The sequence below is a fragment of the Hypomesus nipponensis genome, chromosome 5, assembly GCF_054491055.1.
Source record: "Hypomesus nipponensis isolate SF chromosome 5, ASM5449105v1, whole genome shotgun sequence".
NCBI classification, from domain to species: Eukaryota; Metazoa; Chordata; class Actinopteri; order Osmeriformes; family Osmeridae; genus Hypomesus; species Hypomesus nipponensis.
In genome coordinates, this window is record NC_140365.1 from 9,832,501 (window position 1) to 9,853,887 (window position 21,387).

Here is a 21,387-nt window from a genome sequence, read left to right on the forward strand (position 1 = left end):
GCTAAACTGTCATTAAAACTTTAAAGCGGTGCTGTCGTGTGTGTCGTTCATTATGAATCATTTGACAGGTGAACGTGTGAGTGTGTGTGTTGATAGCATTAGCGTTAGCATTATGGGACTATGTGTACTGTAATACACAGCAGGGTCTGAAGGTGTAGGCCAACGCCCAAGACTGCTCAACGTGCTGACCAGCTGGGAGGGGCACTCAGAAATCTGCAAGTTTCAAACACTACAGTTCAAACACTTCATGCCATTTAATTACATAGCAATCAACGTGTACCTATAATGTTTTTACTAGAGGTATTGCTATGGGGATACAAGGTAGTTAATGTCACGTTAATGCAGGGCTCTCAAGTATTATCAAATGTTTGATTAAAAATAATAATTAATACTTAAAATGAATACTTAAATAGCTGTCCCCTTTTGAAAGTACAGGTACTGGTGATGTTTCTGATTGGCTGGTTCATTTTACTCTGTAACTATCAACACGGCAGAAAACTTCTCTCCTTATGCCTTTGCCTCGTCCATTAATTGTATATAAAACGGGAAAAGTTATCCCTTAGTTCTCAACGTGAGAAAAACGAGGTGTTGCATGAGAAATGGTTGAAATGCGTGTCTCACGACAAATGTGTGAGACTTGAGAGCCCTGATTAATGTAAAGTGTCACCTCACATAGTCTATTGATCATTTGCCACACATTAGAGGCAACTGTAGAGTGTTAATGACTCACAGTTTTGGAAAATTCCAGGGTCATAGTGGGAAGCGTCCTAAAAAAGGCAACTACACTTTACAACTAATACATTTAATCACTGTCAGCATGTTCAATCTTCTGGATATCACGGTCTGGCTACACGTCATCACATAAAGTAACCTGCAGTTTGTTAGTCCTGTCAGTGTAGCTAGCTTGTTGGTTAGCCTCTCATTTTGCTAATCCCATGATATCACAAAATGATGCCATTGTGGATTGATTTCTAAAACGAGGACCCGGAAATTATCTTTTTCTGTGTAAAAAAATTAAAAAATAAAAAATCTTAGAAAGTTAGCGATTAAGGGCCCTTTTCTGTGATCTCTCCTGAGTTTGACCTCTTGTTATCTATTGCTCCTGACGCAGCACGTACACAGTGTGTTTTCCGTTCTCACAGATTATTCTGTTATCTGCAAGGCCCATATGATTCATGTTCTACTGAAGACATCGTTTATATGGCAAGCATTAAAACTTCTGTTACCCGAGGAGATCCTTTAGAGAACGCTAGAAAACGTTTGTCTTTCTATCTCTTTTTGGGGGTATTTTTACATCTCAGACTGGAACAGGCAATGCTGTACATCAATTATGGATATTTAAGCATGGAACCTGTGAACGTCACAGGAAGCTGGGACCATCCAAGTGTGTGTCCCAGCCAGCAGTTCTAACATTTCCAGTCTCACCAGTTTGCTGTTCTTGCGTGCCAGTATGACCAGTCGATGGGGCTGAGTCATCCAGATGTGGTAGCGATAGGGCAGGTAGTCGTTCCCCCAGTAGATGTCATCAGAAATGGACATGACTTCCTGGTAATCCTCCGGCCTGGCCAGCCAGAAGGTCAAGCCTTGACTCTTCCCTATGCACTCTGCTTCTTCCCCAGCCCTGCCACCACTCTGCCCATCCATAACTCTGGAAGGAAAAGGGTCACAGAGAAAGAGAGAGAAAAGAAAGACAGAGAGAAATACAAAGACTGAATAACTCTTTAACACAAAAATATTATTCTACTGCTCTGCATTGTGGGAAAAAAAGGGAAATATGAAACTAAAGTCTGACCGCATTGCTCACTAAAGACTATATAAAAACTTCTGAAACACGTCTGAACATGACAGAATGCGATAATGGAGAATGTTTAGGAGTACTTAGTTTCAACTTGCAATGCAAACTTTCACTTACCTAGAAAGAAAGACGATGAAAATGCCGGAACATTCACAAACGCTGAATTTTCAGTGACCAAACACTTCTCAGTTTGTGTTCTTTTCTCTTTCCAATGAATTCAGACTTTGTTGCTCTGTGGCAGAGTCATGTGTCTAGGGATACCGGATGAGATCCAGGTTTTACACCCTCCCTCTCTAGACCCTCATTTTTGCCATGCGAACACACACACGCACACTCTCCCTCTTGATATTGGTTAAAGCACAGTCCAGCCCAGGGAACTGTGAGAAAATGTAACTCAGGAAAACTGTGGGCTGTGGGAAAACTTCCTAATAATTTTTATGCTTACTTGTGGGGGAGGTGCACTGGATTTCTTTCACACACACCCTTCATCTCCTAATGACACACACATGCTACATTTTTATGTATTCTCATGTGTTTGTGCCCCCTCTAGGGGTAAGCATATGGCACTGTCACCCACAGTGTAGCAGACAAAGGAACTTTCATGGTTACCTTGAAAAAGAAATTTCACATAGTGCAGTACTGATTGTAAGTTATATCATTAGTACTTATTACAGTATTGTTTTTGATTTTTTTATATACTGACAAACTATTTGGCCATTTTGTAGTAGATTATTATTATTTTTTTATTGCATTTTTCATAACTACCAAGGATATTTTCTCATTACAACAATAACAGTCAGGATGGATTACAGTACATTTTTATTGGAATATTGCATAACCGATCTAATTGAGATGTTGTAGTGATTACTTATTCATAAGCTAAAATATTTCATTTCATTGATCGCTCATTGCTACAATATTCAAGTTCAGCATCAGAAAAATGATAATGCATGATAAATAAAAATATACTGTAACTACAAATTTTGGAACTCTAATTAAACTCTAATTAATGAAATTAAATGTTTCAGTAATAATAAATAGGTTTTGGAAAAAATAATAAATATTAAGGTATTTACAATCAAGTAATAGGAAGATTTTGAAACAAAACTACATGAACCTTGAAAAAACTAACCATAACGGAATCCACTCCACTTCTGCCAACTTCCAACAATTGCTGCTGGTGTTCTACCAGCAGTGTTTCTTTTTGTACTCTCTTTGAAGGTCTAACGTACTCCTTACATGAATGTCTTGTTGCCGTGGTCACACTGTGGTGGGCAGCAATCAGTTCTGCAAGCGATGATGTGTCAATGACCCCCAGCTGGTGCAGCATCTGGCAAAAATGTTCATGCGTTCTACATGCACAAGTTTCTCTCTCTGACATATTTGGCCTTGCCTTCCAAAAAGGCTGCATTGTGCAGAACTATGTCTGTGATGCCATGGCTTCTAAATGCCTGTCCCTTTCAATGGATATTTGGATTTGCAGTTAATAACTGAACAGACATCATTGCTGTGCAAACCTTCTTACAATGGTCTCCATCCTCTTACTCTGGCTGTTCATTGATGAAGTGGGTCTCCTTACCACGCCAGCTCTTTGTTTAACTGGAAATGGACCTGGACAGTGTTCATCCTCTGTTGAAGTATTTCAGTCTTGTTTTCTACATCTACATTTCTCAACATCTCTTAAGTTGCTCCTTTGTTTTACAGGAGAGTGCATTTGTCTTTTGGTTGAATTGATGTTGACGCAAAAGTTGGGGATGGAACAATTTTGCCTTTTGATGGCGAATTTCTAAATTACGTTTTTCTTATTTACCCATTTGAGGGTCTTGTTTTTAATCATACATAGCAGGCATAGAGAGGGAACTCTTAGACTATGATGTTGGCTGCAAGGGGTTTGCTTGCCAATGTTTATACTGAACACCCCAACAATGGTGGCCAGATAATGGACAGAAAAAATGTCCATGCTGTGCATTATACGTCAGGTCAGATTATATTCTGAAAGCAGTTTGAGGTCAGTAGGTCAAATGACCAAGGAGCTATTGAATTCAAAAATGTGAAAAATGTAAAATTGTATGAGATGAAAATGGACAATCAAAAGGGTGTGCAGTGCAATACTTGAGGCTAGTCAGTGTATATTCTGCAAGTAATTTAAGGTCAGTAGGTTGCAAGACTGGAGAGTTATTGACATTTCAATAAATGAAATGGACCAGAAATGAAAACATTTCAAAAGCATGCGAGTTGACAATGAACAAACAAAAGGGTGTTGTATGCATACTCAGTGGAAATTCTGAACAATATTTGAAGTAATTAGGCCACAATTTAAATACAAATGTCAAAAATGATTGTACAATAGTGTGAGAATTGACAATCAAAAGACTGTGCACTATTTGGGGCTCGTTTGAGGTCCGTAGTTCACATGACCAAGGGGCTAATGAAATTCGAAAATTATGTAAAATTGCATGACAAAATTTACAAACAAAAGTGTGCTACATAGAAGCCTTATTTTCAAAGTAGTTTGAAGGTCACAGAACCATGAAGCTGATGAAATTCAAAACATTAAAAACACAAGGCAGTATTAATTTAGTTGTTTATTCTACGCGAACTAAGCAATAGGTCTATTTTTTTCGACCTGGCTCCACAAAACAAAACGATGGCCAGACATAAAATGATCTCATTTGTGCCGAAAAAAGGTTTGGAGACATCCTTTTTCGTTTATAGTCGATTTAAAAAAAAACTATTATTTCTTCTAATGTAAAGTAATAAATGTGTTTCGATCCGTTATTTGTGTCTGTGTAATAGGTCTGCATGGGAACATGTTTTATTTCAACCTTGCTTATGAGTGGAGGCTGTAAAACACCCAGGCCGTTAAAGCTATAGCCTACTCATGTTTGATGATACACATTGCATTACTATTACATATTGTTATTTATGTTACTTTCACGTACAAATAGGCTAACAATTAGTCTTTCTCGCTGGTTTCACCCTGCAGGGTTGTGTGAATCAGAGAATACCGGTTTACAAATAGCCACTGTAAAAGTGCTACTTTGATGTAATGGATAATATGGTGTTATTGTAGTGTTTTAGACACAATTGAATAGTCTATGTAATGGTCATAAAATAATTGTCCAGCATCCTAAATACTATGGTAGAATTGAGTAGTGTCTGATTCAACCCCGGCAATGCGGACGTCATAAGAGGGCGTCACCACCGGTGAAAAACATGGCAGCGCACATGAAAGTCATGCTACTCGCTTATGGTAAATTAATGTAATTTCATTACAATTTTTTTTCTCGTGTAATCTGCGGTTTGTGTACCCGATTTTGAAAATAGACCACAAGAAATCTTAACATATACGTCGTGGACATAGATTGCTTCAAGCAGCCCAAGTAATTTACATTTCTTGGCTACAAAACTAGCTTGCTAGCATTAGCCTTTCTGACAGCCTTGCCATGGAATCTGAGCAACAACAGCTACGGAATGTAAGTTAACCTCTTAACGCCTATTATATAGGCAATGATTAGCAAGTTTCTGAACAGCCATGTTTCTATAAACGTTGTTATTTCTAATCAACCACTGACTGTCTCCGTAGCTTCGGGACTTTCTCATGGTCTACAACCGCATGACAGAGATTTGTTTCCAGCGATGCTCCAGCAATTTCAACTACAGGAGCCTCACTATGGACGAGGTATGTCATAAATGGAATAAGTAGCTTCCCCGTCGTGGTTTTCCATTCAAGTAGTCAACTGACAAGCCATTTGAAATGCTTCCCCACATCGTCACTGTTGTTCGGTGAGCTTTGGCTTGTCTAGCAGTCTGATAATTGGTTTTAATCATACGATGTTGATGAATTTATGGAATGAATCCTATTAACGATCCAATATGGGTGGCTAAATATCATAATGTGGTCCTTTAGGAGCGCTGTGCGGACAACTGTGCAGGAAAGCTGATCCGCTCCAACCACCGCTTGATGGGCACTTACGTTCAGCTGATGCCCAAAATGGTGCAGCGCCGCATGGAGGAGATGGAGAGCAAGGCTGCGGAGGCAGCCAGGTCAGTGGAAGCAGCCGGGGCCTCAGAGGAGGCTGGGGCTGGTGCTCTTCCAGGGGGGTCTGCTGTAGCGGAATCTCCACTTCCCTTAGTACCAGCAGAAACACCCCAGATGATCTCCTCAGCGTTGAGTGGAGCAGGAGATTTTACAGGCCTCCAGACCACTCCAACAGGACTTTCAGCTGATGTCCCTGTCATGCAGAGCCCAGGCCCTGCCCTAGGTGACACCCTAGGGACAGCAGAGGTACCGGCGATGTCCAGCCCGGTCCTAAACCCAGCGTGGTTAGAGTCCCCTGCTGATCTTGTGCCTACATCCTCTGTTTCAATTGCTGCTCCTCCCATGCAAGATGGCAAAATGGCCATCGCTATGCCCGCCATCACCCCAGCAGCAGCAACTCTCCCCTCAGTATCCGAAGCTGTGAGCGGAACTGCTTTTACCGTAGTCCCACCTTTAGAATCTCATTCTATTGTAAGTGGGCTCACAACTACAAATGTAGGTGTGTCGGCCCCTATTGTGCCAGGAAACTCTTCACTGGTAAAATCAGTTCCACCTACGATGACACCGGCAGCAACAGGGATACCAGTAGAGGTTACATCAGTCTCTAGTTCTGGGCTGTGTGATATCCCACATGCTCCAGCAGCCCCAGGGGTTCCTGCTGTATCTGCCCCAGTAATGGCACCCAACCTGGGCATGCCCGAAGTGGTCATGTCTGCTCCGGTCCTGGCTCCTTCCGGAGCCCCTTCACAGATGGTTAGCATCCCAGTCACCAGCAGTAGCGACGTGTCCATCTCCCCCAGTATAGAATCATCCACTTTGACCAAACAGGACTCTCCGCCCCCTTCTTGAGTGAATGAGCAGATTAGTTTTAATTAGTATGGTAAGTAAGCGTGGAACTGGTTAAAAAAGGGTATCAGGCCTGGTCAATTTGTTTCAGCTGTTACCCCAACTTATAAACCTTTTTTAAGATGGAGCAACTGTCCATTAATTACTATAATGAGGAGATGAGAAATACCATGTTCATGTCTATGCCATGTTATTGTACACAGTATAGCCATGTACAGTGTTGGATGACCAGAATTTTTTTTTCAAATAAAAATAAAATATTATTCTGTGGAATTCCTGTGTCTGGTTTTCATGTGTGTTTCAGTCCTGTAGGAATGAGTGCAGTCTTAACAGCGGTCCTTGTGATCAAGTTAAAACAGAGCCAAGACATCCATCTTGTTAATGGTGCAGTCAAACTTACTTTACCTACTAGATATTCCTGTTGACACAAGAATGCTGGTTACTGAATACATCAAGGGATTGGTCTGGTGCAAGAGGATGAATGTATTTAGTGAACACTTAAATAAAGGTGTCATATAATCCCATTAGCATTTACATCAATCATGGATTAAGTTTTAAATTGGTGTATGTGGGCAAATGTTAAGCCATGCTTGTGAAAAGGGCATGAAAATGCGATTTGTAGCCTAGATATACGAACAGGACTAATTTCAGAATCTGAGGCAAAGTAGGGACTCTTTCGTTCCACAAGAGGGGGCAAATGTCTAGCAATACTCATCGTGACAGAATTACATCAAGCAAAGATGTTGAATGGGGCGTGGGCACCGGGAGCGGGCACAACAAACTGTACCAAATGAAAAGGGACTTAACGGGAGCCGCTTTCTTGCATCGAGCAGGTAAGACCGCAAGACTAATGATCATACCGTCCAATTCGTGTTTTTTACCTTGTTCTATGTCAGACAGTGAAATATATAGAGGTAGCGAAAGACGAACTGCACGCACGGTGAAAAAAATTGATTTAAACCTAGAAGTTAGAATTTGTCGAGAAACTTTTTACGTGGTTTAAAACTATGCTATAATTTAAATTATTTACTTAAGTTGCATGGCGTTGACTTTGCTCTGTGAAATAAATAACCATCGTCACTCAAATTCTGCTTTGTGTATACCTCTAAAATTATGTGATTTGTCTGCAACACGTTTATTAAGGACACCCACATCATTTATGTCCGTTTTGGGAAGTGTAGGCAGCGTTGACTCGTCTCAATCACTCATCCACCCCTTTCCACTTCCAGACTATAGTATAGTGACTGAACAGTTGCTCCCTTCACCCCCACACTTAGTTGCCGCACGACCGCCGACCCCAACTGTCACATCCTCCCACAGCACAGAGAAACGAGTCAGGAGGAGTAGAGAGGGGGAGGAGGAAGAAGGAGACTGGGTAGAGGAGAGAAAAATGGATGACATCTTCACTCAGTGTCGGGAGGGCAATTCTGTAGCTGTGCGTCTGTGGTTGGACAACACAGAGAATGACCTTAACCAGGGGTGAGTGGAAACACACCTAGACATGCGCGCACACACACACACACACACACACACACACACACACACACACAATCAATGCAACAGGTCTCCATCTCTGGGATTGTTTCATGGGGATGGTGGTGTGGATGATGAAGAGGATGATGACAATGGCCAACATTCAGAGTGCTGCACTTTTTCTTTTTAATTTAAAGCTTGAGTTTGGTGTTTGCCTCGACAAAATCTAATGCTTCATATGGGCACTTCTCTTGGAGAGGGCAGCAACAGTATCTATCTCTCCCAGCTATACTCATCAATTATGTTAGTCTGTTTTTCCAGGCTTGGCGAGATGGGAGTCACCACACCACATCTGGTCATAGTGTGTGTGTGTGTGTGTGTGTGTGGAGGGGGGGTGCATGTGTGCTGACTGCTTAGAGGGATCCCTGGCTCAGTAGAATGGGACCGAAAAATAGTTTCCGTGTTACTCACTTTTTGGATACCTCTGTTCTCTTTTCTCCTCAATTCTTTTTCTTTTTCTCTTCTGCTGATGTCATCTCCAGACAGAAATAGTAACACAAAGTCCTGGCCTCCACAGCCTTTAGCGCCAAGAGCTCAGAGAAAAGACATGAGAGATGGAGGGAGAGAGAAAATGGACAGAGTCAGCGTGAGAGATGGATGACTATGAGGATCCCTTCTAGCCAGCCTTCAGTTGAACGTGAAATAAACACGCCTATCTTACCTTCGAATCTCAGTGGAAATAAACAAGTGAGTTTGGCTCCAAGACCTTAAGTCTCATGTCTTAGTTTGGGTCAGAGGATGGATTCCTAGAAAGGCAGAGACAGTTGCTGCAGGAGTGCAAATATAACACACGGTAACAGTTTACCCTCCCTCTGTCTAGTCTTTAGTCTAAATTGCTAGCTAGCTAAATTGCTAGCTGGCTTCTAATATTTAGTCAAGCTGTTTCCTCCCACACCCTGAGGAAAGCCCGACGGGCAAATCTAGTTCCCTCTTGAAAAAAAGTGTTGTCATCCTGCCGGTGAGAGATTAGAAAGACAGAAATGACAAAGAGATGTCTGCTACACGTTTCTTCATTTCATAGGATTTCCTTCTCAAACTCAACACCTGAATGAGTGTGCTTGTCTTGTCGGATTTATTCCCCGAAAGGCCGGGAGTTACCAGTACCACAGTGTATACAGGAATGTGTGTAGGGTCTGATCATAGATGCGCTGATTACTAAACTGTGTGGTGCTAGCTGCACTCTCCTCCCTTCTACTCCATTGCTGTTTCTGTTCCAGGAATCAGTTTCAACCCCAGGATGTTAATAACAGAGTTGCCTTCCCAAGGCCAGCCCTTATATGAGCAGCGCATTGGTGTGTGTTTGTGTGTGTGAGCGCGTGTCTGTGTTGGTAGCCAGGGCTATTTCCTCTGCTCTGTTCTAGGGCTGGGCTACTCAGCAGTCATGTAAACACATGCTGGAACGCATCTGTACGTGCACAAGCATGCACACACACACACACCCACACATACACACACTAACACCTCCGAGTCCTGGTTTGGACATGATCATAGTGCCTCAGTATTTGTTTAAAAGGATCTACTGACACAATTCATCGTAGGGGCTGGGAGACAGAGCGCTGACAACTTAGATACGTCATTGTGAATGTTGTCTGCCTTCCCCACTGGGACGGCAGACAATTCCTTAGAAAGACAGAGAGCAAAGAGAAAGAGAGACAGGAAAGGGGGAGACTGGGGAAAAAAGAGGGAGCGATTGAGACTCGGAAAGAGAGGGAGAGACGAAGAAACGAAGAAAGAAAATTCGCTAGAATGAGTTGGAAACAGAATTGCAAAGGATGTGACAGAGGATTCCACAGTTGTTGTTTTTCCTCCCTCTCATTCCTGAGTCCCCCCCTTCATCCTGTTTATAGCCAACAGAGTCAAAGCATGGACTCCATTCACATGCTATAGCATCCCAGGGTTTCAACAGACGGGACAAGACAGGACACAGAGACCTATAGTTTTCAGACACATCCTTGTGAAATGGTCAAATCTCCTACTCTAGGTTTTTCTCAACCCTGTCATACCTATCATAGCATGGGTTAAGAGGCCCTACTGGACATACTGTTCTGTTGACAAGCAGGCGTGCGCGTGTGAGTGAGTGTGTGTTCTCTGGTGGTCTGGGGCTTGGCAGAGGACTGTGAGAAAGCCCAGCAGCTGCGTGGGGGTCATGGGGTCAGATGTAGTAGGGGGAGGTCGCGGGGAACCGGAACAGGGATGTGACTGCACGTCACACTGGGCTTTTAACAGAGGGAGGCGGTCAGCGGGACACGGTCATGTGCTTACGTGAGGTCCATAAAAGTAAATTTAACCCACTGAGGCTCCGCGCTTGACACGGTAGGTCACCCAAGGGCAGGGGAGGGGAGGGAAAAGCGAGGGGGGGGGGGGGGAGAGAGCTGTCGAATGAGCATTTTTGTCATTGCTCTTTCGCCACATTGATTTCCACCCCGCGAAAAACACAACCAAATATGGCATTCGCCAAAATGAGTTGAATGAAAACCCGGTTCCCAGTATCTGGTAACGTCTTCTCTCTCTCTCTCTCTCTCTCTCTCTCTCTCTCTCTCTCTCTCTCTCTATCTCTCTCTCTCTCTCTCTCTCTCTCTCTCTCTCTCTCTATCTCTATCTCTCTCGCGCGCGCTGTCTCTCTCTCGCTGTCTCGCTCTCTCTCGCTGTCTCTCTCTCTCTCACTGTCTCTCTCTCTCTATCTCTATTGTCTTTCTCTCTCTCTCGCGCTCTCTCTCTATCTCTCTCCCCCTCTCTCTCTCTCTCTCCCCCCCCTGGTCTGGGCCCCCGTCCCTCAGTGATGACCATGGTTTCAGCCCCCTTCACTGGGCGTGTCGGGAGGGGAGGAGTGGGGTGGTGGACATGCTGATCATGAGAGGGGGTCGCATTAACGTGCTGAACAGAGGTGACGACACACCCCTCCACCTCGCCGCCAGCCATGGGCACAGGGAAATTGTGGCTAAGGTACACATACACACACACACACACATACACACACACACACACACACAGACTCCTTAACATTGCTGTCAAACACGGCCACAGGAACATTGTTATCATTCATTATTATTAACCAGAACTTTTTTATCAGTTGATCCAGTGCAAAGCAGACACCAACACAGTCAACGAACATGGCAACACTCCACTCCACTATGCTTGCTTCTGGGGACAGGACCTGGTGGCAGAGGTATTTCTACACGCATCACACACACATACACACTAAAGGTTACATTGCCCTCTACTGGTCGAAAAATGTATCTCTAGCTGCCAGAATGAAACTGTTGTGATGCTGTACTGAAAGTATAGTTCCAAAGGAACTTCTACACAATGTAAACAACATTTGGAGACACCTTGTGTGTGCGTGTGTGTGCGTCAGGACCTGGTAGCCAGTGGAGCCCAGGTGCATGTGTGTAACAGGTTTGGGGAAACCCCCCTGGACAAGGCCAAGGACCACCTCAGACAGATCCTCAAAGGTCAGAGGTCATTCTACAACCATCTTCACTCATCACAATAAATCAAACTATATCATGGTTTATGCTTAGGTTTTGAGTTTGACTAACTAAATCTCAGGATGGCATTTTGTGCCCTTCGATCAGTGTATCTGATAGCTGGCTAATGGCATTGTGGATTGTGTATGTATTAGAGAAGGCAGAGAAAGAAGGCCAGAGTCTCACCAGAGTCCCCTACAAGGAAACCTTCTGGAAGGGCACCATGCGAACACGGCCCCGTAAGTCACATTGGATGACACATGGATGACACACACACTCATTCCAAATGTCTACACAAATTTGGCTTGTATTCCACATTCACACGTTTTGGAGTGCGAGTGTGTTTCGAACTGAAGCGAGCAGCCTTGGTCCTCTCGTTCTCTTTCACCTGCCAGGTAACGGCATTCTGAACAAGCAGGCCGGGCTAGACTTCAAGCAGCTGTCCCTTCTGGCCAAGCTCAACGAGAACCAATCTGGAGAGGTCAGTCCTGGCTGCCCCGTCTCTCTCTGTCTCTCGCTTTGTCTCTATGTCTCTCTCTCTCTCATTCTCGGCCACCAACTCCATCAATGTCTCCAACTCTCCTTTTTCCTCCCGCATCTCCCCATCTTTCTCTTTCTTTGTCCTCTCTTGCCCCCCCCCCCCCACACACACACACACACACACACAGCTTTGGCAGGGTCGTTGGCAGGGGGACGAGATCGTGGTTAAGGTTCTACATGTCCGAGACTGGACCACGAGGAAGAGCCGAGATTTCAACGAGGAGCACCCCAAACTCAGGTACTGCCACGACACTGTCCACTGACCTGCAGCCGGGAGAGTCACCGTAAAGACATGCTCTTCTCCCTCAGCAGATCTGACAGCATGCCTCTGATTAGACACACAGTACACAGCAGAGAACCAGAATGTACTGGATCCCGACACCGCACCGTATTGAGGACACCCTGTTTCTGGTGTGTGTGATTGAATAACCGTGTGTGTCCTTGTGGCCTAGTTTGACCTGACTGGGGTTACTGCGTCAGCGACAGTAGCTCTCCCTCTTTCTCCCTCCCCTGTTCCCGCCCTCCCCCATTAGGATATTCTCCCACCCTAACATCCTCCCTGTCCTGGGGGCCTGCCAGTCTCCCCCCTCCCCCCACGCCATCATCATCACCCCCTACATGCCCTACGGATCCCTCTACAACATACTGCACCAGGGCACCAGTGAGTACTCGAGTGTGTGTTGACGTGAGTCAGTGTGCCGTCTGTTACTGACGGCTCCTAGAATTCTCACCGTACTCCATCTCCTCTTCTCTCCCATCTCCTCTCCTCACCACTCCTCCCCCCCCCCCCCCAGCTTTGGTTGTTGACCAGACTCAGGCAGTGAAGTTTGCGTTGGACATAGCCAGTGGGATGGCTTTCCTACACACTCTGGAACCCATGGTTCCCCGACTGTACCTCAACAGCAAGACTGTCATGGTGAGAATACCACAACCTAGCCGTCACACCTGGGTCAGGTCCTGCAATCCATGACATGGAAGTGCATTAAAAGGAATTTAAGTGGGCTGTCTTTTGGGACTGATCCACAAGTTTGCTCTCAGCAGGCACGTGAAGTGTGACTAAGTAGTTACCAGTATTTCAAATGAGAAATTGAGTGTCATATTTACTACACAAACACAACCCTATCTTCATTTAAACATGGGATGAGCACGCAAGATGATGGCATTGTATTGTTTGGTTCCTGCTTGGTGTCATGCTTTGACACGCTGCTTTAGTACACTGTGTTTTTGATTGGCAGATTGATGAGGACATGACTGCTAGGATCAGTATGGCTGATGCCAAGTTCTCCTTCCAGTGTCCTGGCCGAATGTATTCTCCTGCATGGATGGCACCTGAAGGTACAGTCTGTCTCTCTCTCTCTCTCTCTCTCTTTCTCTCTCTCTCTCTCTGTTTGTCTCTCTCTCTCTGTCTCTCTCTCTCTGTCTCTCTCTCTCTGTCTCTCTCTCTCTGTCTCTCTCTCTCTTTCTGTCTCTCTCTGTCTCTCTCGCTCTGTCTCTAGCCTTTTCTCTTTCTCCTCATCCCCCTCCCTTGGCCTTTCCAAGTAGTACACACACACACACTCAATCTCTCTCTCTCTCTTACTCACACTCACACACTCTCTCCGTGTGTCTCTCTCACACACATACAGTGCACTTCACTGAGGGCCAGGCCATGTTATTTAGTCCCAACTGTTAAGAGTTAGTCAGACTTAGTTCATCTTCTGGCCAGCTCACTTTAAACGTGTACCTGCTACGTTCCCTCCCCCTCTCCTCCGCGTGCGCCTCAGGCTTTCTGGCGCCAAATCGAATTCCGCCTCCAGTCTCCCTCCCTTCACATCTCATCCATTACCCTCTGCCCTCCTCCCTCTCCCCCCCCAGCCCTCCAGAAGAAGCCCGAGGACATCAACAGGAGGTCAGCCGACATGTGGAGCTTCGCCGTGCTCACCTGGGAGCTGGTCACCAGGGAGGTACCCTTCGCTGACCTGTCACAGATGGAGATAGGGATGAAGGTGTGTGTACTGGTGTGCATGTGTTTGTGTGTGTGTTGGGGTACAGGCCCCTACATTACCGCCGTCTCGTGCCATTCCTTAGGTGGCTCTGGAGGGTCTGCGGCCCACCATCCCCCCTGGGATCTCCCCGCACATCTGCAAGCTGATGAGGCTCTGCATGAACGAGGACCCCACCAAGAGGCCCAAATTTGACATGATCGTCCCCATCCTGGAGAAGATGCAGGACAAGTGAGGGCCCGTCCCAAACCCCGCGCCCTCCCTCTCCGCTTCCCGGCGCCTCGCTCCGGCTTGTCCTCCAGCTGTCCCCATCAGCACCACTCGAGTGTTTCCTTGTGTATTTATAATGCTGCCTTTCACTTCAAACCGTCCATCTATCTATCTTTCCACTGACTAAGCTAGTATCTACTCATGTTTTTAAAAAGTTGGGCCAAAGTGGTGTCAACCAAAGGTTATGATGCTCTAGCTGCATAGAGCTTTTAATAGTTCACTGTGGCTGCAGAAAATCACCAAAGTCCTTAGTCCTGTACTGAGTAACTGCATATTGCTTATAGAGAGACACGTGCACATGAAATCGGTTTAAATATATGTACAAAAGAGCATTGTAACATGTTTCAACATCTATGCATATCAATAAACTTGATGCTTTGTCTAATTTTGTGTCATTTTGTCCATTACGCCTCAAGCATTTTTTGCCTATTGAATGACTTTTAATGTTGTCGTTGATTATTTGGAGCAAGATTTGTATGTAACGCGGTAGCCTCTGTTGTGAAATGAGCCATTGCGCAATGTTGACACAGTCATGCGATACGCAAAATTAATACATGATTCTTTTAAATGGAAACCCGTGCCAAAAAGATCAATTTAGCAATACATTGCCTGACTTAACCGGACTGATCTGTCAATCATTCAATTAGTCAGCACATTTGTTATAAACACAACAGCCGCTGGTGCTCGATCACATGACCAGTCAGCTGATATTTTGAAGTCTGATCCTAACTTGAGGAATACCAACGAAGTGAGACCGATCAGACCGTTGCTGAAGGTTTCACTGACCTTTATTTATGTGAACTTCTATGAAGTACGGACATTTATCGTTCGTTTCTTGTCCAGAGGCTGAAAAGGGAAGCTCGTTTTTGTCACAGCTAATTTGGCAGCAGAGCACATTTCCTGTTTGTTGACAGCGGTTGGTTTTGTAAAAGAGGTGTTATGGTACATGCTTGATATAGTCGACTGTAAGCCAGGTTTCTTTTTAAGTCTGGTTCTTTTCGGCTACTTAAAACGTTTTAGAGATCGTTTTCAATTAGCTCTGAACAATGAGGCTTGCATCCCTCCCGGTGACTATTGGGTTGATAGGTTTTGTTTTGGTGGTGTCGTCGCCGTACGGTTCGTCTCATCCCGTTCTTGATGAGCCGACCCTGACGTTTATGGACGAGATCGATAAACTTCGGGTCGGGTTCAACTGGCGGAATCTCACCTGTCCAATATGCAAAACCCTGTTCACTATACTGGATATAGCTTTACTGGTAAGATTTTTTGTGAATTCAGTAATGTAAACAACGTGTCTATAGCTCACCAGGAACACTGTATTGCGATAAAGACAGTTCCGAAACTTCGACAGCTTTTAAAGTTGTGCTGTGTTCCCTAGCAATCTGTATATTATTGAGAAACGGCATTCTCCCAAGTATCTAGGTTTCTACATGCACTTAACGTAGGCTATTCTTTTTTTATGCTATAGATTATGTGCATGTACCACTTTGAGTCATAAAAGAGCATTTGCATTGGCTGATTCATTTTCCTCACACTTAGCCTACAACTAATAATGCTGAAAGAGTTGGCTTATTATACTTCGGCATAATTATACTTCCCCCCCCTAGAGTGACAACAACATGGAGCGAGTGGCGTATGCGATGGGCGAGGCGTGCATGCGTCTCCACCTGGCCGACGAGCGCGTCTGCCGCGAGATCACCGAGCTGTTCAGGGACGACTTCATCCGGGCACTGCAGCGCTCGCTGCTGTGGCCCTCCGAGGCCTGCGCCCTGCTGGTGGGCTCCTCCTGCGGCCGCTTTGACCTGTACGCGCCCTGGAACATCACCCTGCCCAATGTCCCCAAGCCCCCGGTCGTCCCTCCCAGCCCCCCCAAGCCAGGGTCCCCTCAAAACAGGGTGCTCTTCATCACAGACATCCATTGGGACCAGGTGAGTTGGTGTGTGTGTGCGTGCAGCGGAGGAGCACTGTTCATGTTGAATAACCCTCACATTACTTTTTGTTCTAGCTGTGTAGACTATGGTAGTTGCACAGTTAAAGTCCCACTGGTAAAAGTGTGTTTATTTGGATTCCACCTGACCTGTTACAATAGCTCTAGTTTTGTCTTTGATGGCCAGGGTGTAATAGAAATGTAACTGGATAACTGTAACTGAAGGGTACAGCCAGACACAGTGCCCTCAGTGTAAACATCTTTCTTATTGTTTCATTTTTCATCAGGCATATGCAGAAGGAAGCAGTGCTGACTGTAAGGACCCCCTGTGTTGCCGTAACGATTCTGGCTCACCCAGCTGGCGTCAGCGGGAGGCGGGCTACTGGGGTACCTACAGCAAGTGTGACCTGCCACTGCGTACTGTGGAGAACCTTCTGGAGAATGTTGCCAGAACGGGGCCCTGGGACTGGGTGTACTGGACTGGCGACATCCCGGCTCACAACGTCTGGTCCCAGACCAGGAAACAGCAGCTCTCTGAGCTGACGGTTATCTCCAGGCTCATACACAAGTATGAGATTGATTGGCTCGTTTGGGTCTCACACACACACACACACACACACACATGAATACACAGGTCAGTCACAACTTCTCTAATTCTCCATCCCCCTTTTCTACCTCCCTTTCCAGACACCTGGGTCCCCACGTGAAGGTGTACCCCGCAGTGGGGAATCACGAGAGCACCCCGGTCAATAGCTTCCCCCCGCCCTTCGTCCACGGCAACCGCTCCTCCCGCTGGCTCTATGACACCATGGCAGAAGAGTGGGCGCCGTGGCTCCCCGAGCCGGCACTAAAGACCCTCAGGTACCGAAACCTCCTCTGAATCAGGAAGTCTTGATTTAAAGTGAAAAAGATTTGTGGTGGAACTTCCTTCTTTGCTTTTGGGAATGTTAGCCGCAAAGCTATTTGTTCTAGTTTGAAGAAATGGTAATGAGGAAGCGGTGCTCCTGATGAGGAAGAGGAGCAAGGAGTTGGAATGGAGTACCTGGTTTACCACAGCTCTGTAGCTAGCTTCTGTAGCTAAATATTGTCGTGTAATGAGGGGGACATTAGAACCCAGGTTTTCCGACACGAAAGACCGCGCACAAACAGTGAGCTGAAGGCGACACACCGTTGTTTCAGTGTGTAAGTGGTGGTCTTAAGGTTTTGTGGCAGTTTGTGCTTTCCACTAGTTCTTTAACCACCTATGAACCCTTGCTAGGCTAGCCATGCTACAGTTGACCCCCAGATTGGAATGATATGTCGGCAAAAATGTATTAGTATCACTGAGGCTTGGACTGAGGATCTCTCTCTCTCAGGCATGGAGGTTTCTACACGGTGGAGGTCCAGCCTGGACTTCGCGTGGTGTCCCTCAACATGAACTTCTGCGCCAGGGAGAACTACTGGCTGATGGTGAACTCCACGGACCCAGCCAACCAGCTCCAGTGGCTGGTCCACATCCTGCAGACCAGCGAGGAGAAGGGAGAGAAGGTGATGGAGGAAGGGTGGTGTGAAGGAATGAGGATCTGGAAAATATGGGGATGAGATGTTAAAGGATAGGATGTTTGGATGTGGGGAAAGGGGTAAGAAACGTCTAACTAGTAGGAAACGGAGTCGTCGTTAAAGAGGGTTGGTGCTGAATAGTCTGAACCAGCCTACATGGCTGGTTGTCAGATAAACCCCATCGATCCAGGTCCTACAGCTGTCTGACTTTCTCTCCGTTTGTCTCTCAGGTCCACATCATTGGACACATCCCTCCTGGGCTCTGTCTGAGTAGCTGGAGCTGGAACTACTATCACATCATGAACAGGTCTGTGACTCTGTCTCAACATTTCTGACTTTATGCTAGCTATTTCCCAGTATCCCACTCACAGGTCAATGACTGTGCTGTGGCCACACTTTTCACAACAGTTCATTCCACAGTTCATACTGTTCATCCACTGAATGACATCCATGAGTTCTTAGTTCTGTATTTAAAGCATTTTTAAGCTAACGTGGATAGATATATGGTTGAATGGATAAGCTAACAAGCTAATCACTGTATTTAGTACAATATTTCTGCCAACAAGCTTTTGAGGCGCTTACAGAAATGGTTGTACTGTTTGTGTGTGTGTATGGTCTTACCCCCAAACAAATACGATTTGTATGGTGGATAGATGGTAAATGTGTACCAAATAGATTTCTGGTAAAATATCCTTTTTCAGTTGACCAGAATTATTGTGGCAAAAAAAAACACTGATCAGCTTAAACGTTGGCATCAAATCCCAAAACTGTAGTTTTACTTCCCCACAAATGTCCCGTTTGAGTTTTTCTTTTACTGTGTAGAGATGTAGTCTACTCTCAGTTCTGACTTACTCGGAGATGGGTTTTAATGATGGGCTGGGCTCACGGAAAGTCAATAACCAGAGGTTGACTGAAAGGTTAATGATTTCAAGTAGCATGTGATGCGTAGCCTAGGCACCTGACTATTATGTTGTTGTATTTTGTTGAGTTTATAGCTGGGGGATCAAATTGGTGCAGGAAATGAGTGTATGTGTGAGACAGTGACTTGAACAGTATTAATCGTTGTCTGGGGGTTCCACCAGGTACGAGAGCACCATCACGGGGCAGTTCTTCGGTCACACGCACCTGGATGAGTTCCAGATGTTTTACGACGAGGCCACCATGACCCGCGCGGTGGGTGTGGCCTTCATCGCCCCCAGCGTCACCACCTACATCAACCTCAACCCAGGTGAGGACGCGCCCCATCTCAATGCTCGCCACGGGCCACCCTCCGTTGAGCTTCCGCCACAGCATGCTGTTTGAACTGATGCACAAAGTCAGTGCTAAGGATCAAACGGCAAATGCAATTTTGTCGGGGACTCTTTGCTGTCTGCAGACTAGGAGGGCACACCTGCCATCAGGCTCTAGGTGTGTCTCTCAAACGAACAATGATTTCAACAAGGTATTATACACCCTCGTGTAGCGCTTCTTCAACAGTGGACTTTGGCGTCCTTGCTCGTCATCTCAAACCGACGTCCACAAGTCGCGTTACTTCAGACGCGATCAATCCGTTTTCTGTTCTTTGTCACAAGTTAATCCCATCGGTAACGGCAACGGTCAGTCACATGGCGAGACCTGATCAAAGGACAAAGAATTGATGACATTGATCTGTCCTCACAGCACTCTTTCAGACATATAGAAATGATACTTGGGACATATGCAGCAATAAATCAAACATCCTCACAGGTACCTTGTGTGTGTGTGTGTTTGTGTGTGTGTCACCAGGCTACCGTGTCTACTTCGTGGACGGCAACTACCCAGGCAGTTCCCGTATGGTTCTGGACCACGAGACCTACATCCTGAACCTAACCCAAGCCAACCACCCCCCTACCTCCTCCCCCCTGGCCCCCCACCCGGACCCCAACCCCAAGTGGACCCTGCTGTACCGGGCCTCGGAGGCCTACGGGGTGTCCAGCCTGTTCCCCTCCGACTGGGACGGCCTCCTCCGGACCTTCCAGAGCGACGACCGAGTCTTCCAGCGGTTCTGGTACCTCAGGCACAAGGGCCACGTGTCTGCGCCCTGCAAGGAGACCTGCAAGACGGGCCTCCTGTGTTTCCTGCGCAGCGGGCGCTACGACGAGCTGGAGCAGTGCGACATCCTCAACGGCTTTGGGGGGGACATGGTCCGAGCCGTCAGGAAGACCCTCTGCTAGACCGGACCGAACCGGACCCGTCTGGTCTGGGCTGGTCTTTGACAGCCACTTCCAATTTAATGCGAGCAAATGCCATATCAACCTAAATTGTGACTCAGTATTGTGTGTGTGTGTGTGTGTGGGGGGGGGGGGGGGGGGTTTGGGGGGAGGAGTCAGAAGGAAGACATGGTTTGATATAGCTGCTCCTTCATCTTTGGTCTGGGATGACCACTAAGTGTATTATGATTAATAACCATGGCAGGCAATAATGAATTTGTTGATACAGTAAACAACCTCGGGGCCACAGTAAACAACCTCAGGGCCTCAGCTATCCTAAAAAAGGGGCAATAATCGAGGAATCCGAAAGACATCGCGTCTACATGTAGCTCTACACAGAAGTTACGTCCAAAAATTGCATTGTTTATGACAGGTTGTGCTGCTGTCTGGTTATATGTTGGGTCACATTACTTGGATGTTATGTTTTAAAGTGTGAAATCCAAAGTCTAAAAGGCTAGTAAGTCGTTGTGGTGGGCTGAGGGGAACCACTTAAGTGCTGTTCGGATATTTTTGTTGCTTACAGAGTAAAAGACCGATTTGATGGTGCCTTGATCAAATGTTTTTTTTCAGCCTGTCTTGTTTGACATGAAACGGTGTGGTGTTAAAGTGCTATATCTGAATTTCTTCCTGATTTCTGAAAGGGCCTATAGAGGGTGCTGAAAGAGCCTTCAGACCTCTGATTTGTCTTCAGAGTATCAAGCTTCTCCTTAGTCTTTGGGATCAGGGGTTTTGATCAACAAATGACTCAAATCTTTTGACCTGTCAATCAATTAAACTACTGGTTTATCCAAACCGCCTTGGTTCACAGAAATGCATCAGTCTAGTATCTGCACATGACTTGTTTAGGTTCAATCGGTAGGGGTTGACTAGAGAATGAGTGAGGTTAACAGGCAAGGCACAGCTTGTTTGGACCACAGTAGGATTGTAGAGATGTATGAATGTATGCTGTGAGTTGTTTGTCACACACTTGTAAGTATTTCAAGATTTGTCTAAAATCATGTAAATAAAGAAATGCTGAAATTGACTTATATTCTCCTGTTTAAGAATGTTTAGTCACTTAGTTCTTTTAATAAAGGATTAGCGTTCCGGATCATCCAACACACCTGATTCAAATGAGTGGTTGTTAACAGGTTTCTGCAGAGGTTGATAACAACCATTCATTTTAATCAGGTGTGTTGGAGCAGGGAAACATCTAACATACAGGACAGTAGGCCCTGA

The 21,387-nt window shown here is 45.7% G+C and overlaps 4 protein-coding genes across 5 annotated transcripts in view; 3 read left to right on the forward strand and 1 right to left on the reverse strand.

Moving 5' to 3' along the window:
• The window catches only part of LOC146288395 (histidine N-acetyltransferase-like), a 5,391-nt gene extending 3,188 nt beyond the window's left edge, over positions 1–2,203 (reverse strand). The window contains exons 1-2 of the mRNA XM_084698652.1: positions 1,913–2,203; positions 1,426–1,648 (exon numbers count right to left, since the gene is read on the reverse strand). Coding sequence (XP_084554778.1) covers positions 1,426–1,644 — 219 coding nt within the window. The 5' untranslated portion in view covers positions 1,645–1,648; positions 1,913–2,203. The remainder of the gene's footprint in view (positions 1–1,425; positions 1,649–1,912) is intronic.
• A 2,773-nt stretch (positions 2,204–4,976) lies between these two features.
• Positions 4,977–6,956, forward strand: timm10b (translocase of inner mitochondrial membrane 10 homolog B (yeast)). 2 transcript variants are annotated; one of them, XM_084698368.1, is made up of 4 exons: positions 4,996–5,048; positions 5,209–5,271; positions 5,382–5,477; positions 5,706–6,956. In XM_084698368.1, exons 1-4 carry the CDS (start codon positions 5,046–5,048, stop codon positions 6,684–6,686), a joined length of 1,143 nt encoding a protein of 380 aa, XP_084554494.1. In that variant the 5' UTR covers positions 4,996–5,045; the 3' UTR covers positions 6,687–6,956. The 2 variants fall into 2 exon arrangements, with proteins under 2 accessions (XP_084554495.1, XP_084554494.1); XM_084698369.1 differs by having other exon boundaries at positions 4,977–5,271.
• Positions 6,957–7,422: 466 nt separating this feature from the next.
• On the forward strand, positions 7,423–14,860 carry ilk (integrin-linked kinase). The gene is made up of 13 exons (XM_084697908.1): positions 7,423–7,516; positions 7,961–8,162; positions 10,994–11,159; positions 11,287–11,382; positions 11,572–11,668; positions 11,839–11,922; positions 12,079–12,164; positions 12,352–12,461; positions 12,757–12,884; positions 13,018–13,139; positions 13,459–13,558; positions 14,078–14,208; positions 14,291–14,860. Exons 1-13 carry the CDS (start codon positions 7,474–7,476, stop codon positions 14,438–14,440), a joined length of 1,515 nt encoding a protein of 504 aa, XP_084554034.1. The 5' UTR covers positions 7,423–7,473; the 3' UTR covers positions 14,441–14,860.
• Positions 14,861–15,185: 325 nt separating this feature from the next.
• On the forward strand, positions 15,186–21,193 carry smpd1 (sphingomyelin phosphodiesterase 1). Its single transcript, XM_084697902.1, has 8 exons — positions 15,186–15,731; positions 16,083–16,403; positions 16,690–16,970; positions 17,090–17,263; positions 17,758–17,929; positions 18,172–18,248; positions 19,024–19,169; positions 19,706–21,193. The coding sequence occupies exons 1-8, from the start codon at positions 15,522–15,524 to the stop codon at positions 20,131–20,133; spliced, it is 1,809 nt and encodes a 602-aa protein (XP_084554028.1). The 5' UTR covers positions 15,186–15,521; the 3' UTR covers positions 20,134–21,193.
• The last annotated feature ends 194 nt before the right edge of the window (positions 21,194–21,387 follow it).

What these genes read in the sequence shown, in the direction of transcription:
- timm10b (XM_084698368.1), top strand. An exon ending in AGCAACAACAGCTACGGAAT is followed by an intron (nt 5,272 to 5,381) that starts GTAAGTTAACCT and finishes CTGTCTCCGTAG; the next exon opens with CTTCGGGACTTTCTCATGGT. An exon ending in GGAGCCTCACTATGGACGAG is followed by an intron (nt 5,478 to 5,705) that starts GTATGTCATAAA and finishes GTGGTCCTTTAG; the next exon opens with GAGCGCTGTGCGGACAACTG.
- ilk (XM_084697908.1), top strand. Translation starts at nt 7,474, where the DNA reads ATGAAAAGGGACTTAACGGGAGCCGCTTTCTTGCATCGAGCAG. An exon ending in ACGAGAACCAATCTGGAGAG is followed by an intron (nt 12,165 to 12,351) that starts GTCAGTCCTGGC and finishes ACACACACACAG; the next exon opens with CTTTGGCAGGGTCGTTGGCA. An exon ending in CATACTGCACCAGGGCACCA is followed by an intron (nt 12,885 to 13,017) that starts GTGAGTACTCGA and finishes CCCCCCCCCCAG; the next exon opens with CTTTGGTTGTTGACCAGACT.
- smpd1 (XM_084697902.1), top strand. Translation starts at nt 15,522, where the DNA reads ATGAGGCTTGCATCCCTCCCGGTGACTATTGGGTTGATAGGTTTTGTT. An exon ending in ATCTCCAGGCTCATACACAA is followed by an intron (nt 16,971 to 17,089) that starts GTATGAGATTGA and finishes CTCCCTTTCCAG; the next exon opens with ACACCTGGGTCCCCACGTGA. An exon ending in GCGAGGAGAAGGGAGAGAAG is followed by an intron (nt 17,930 to 18,171) that starts GTGATGGAGGAA and finishes TTTGTCTCTCAG; the next exon opens with GTCCACATCATTGGACACAT.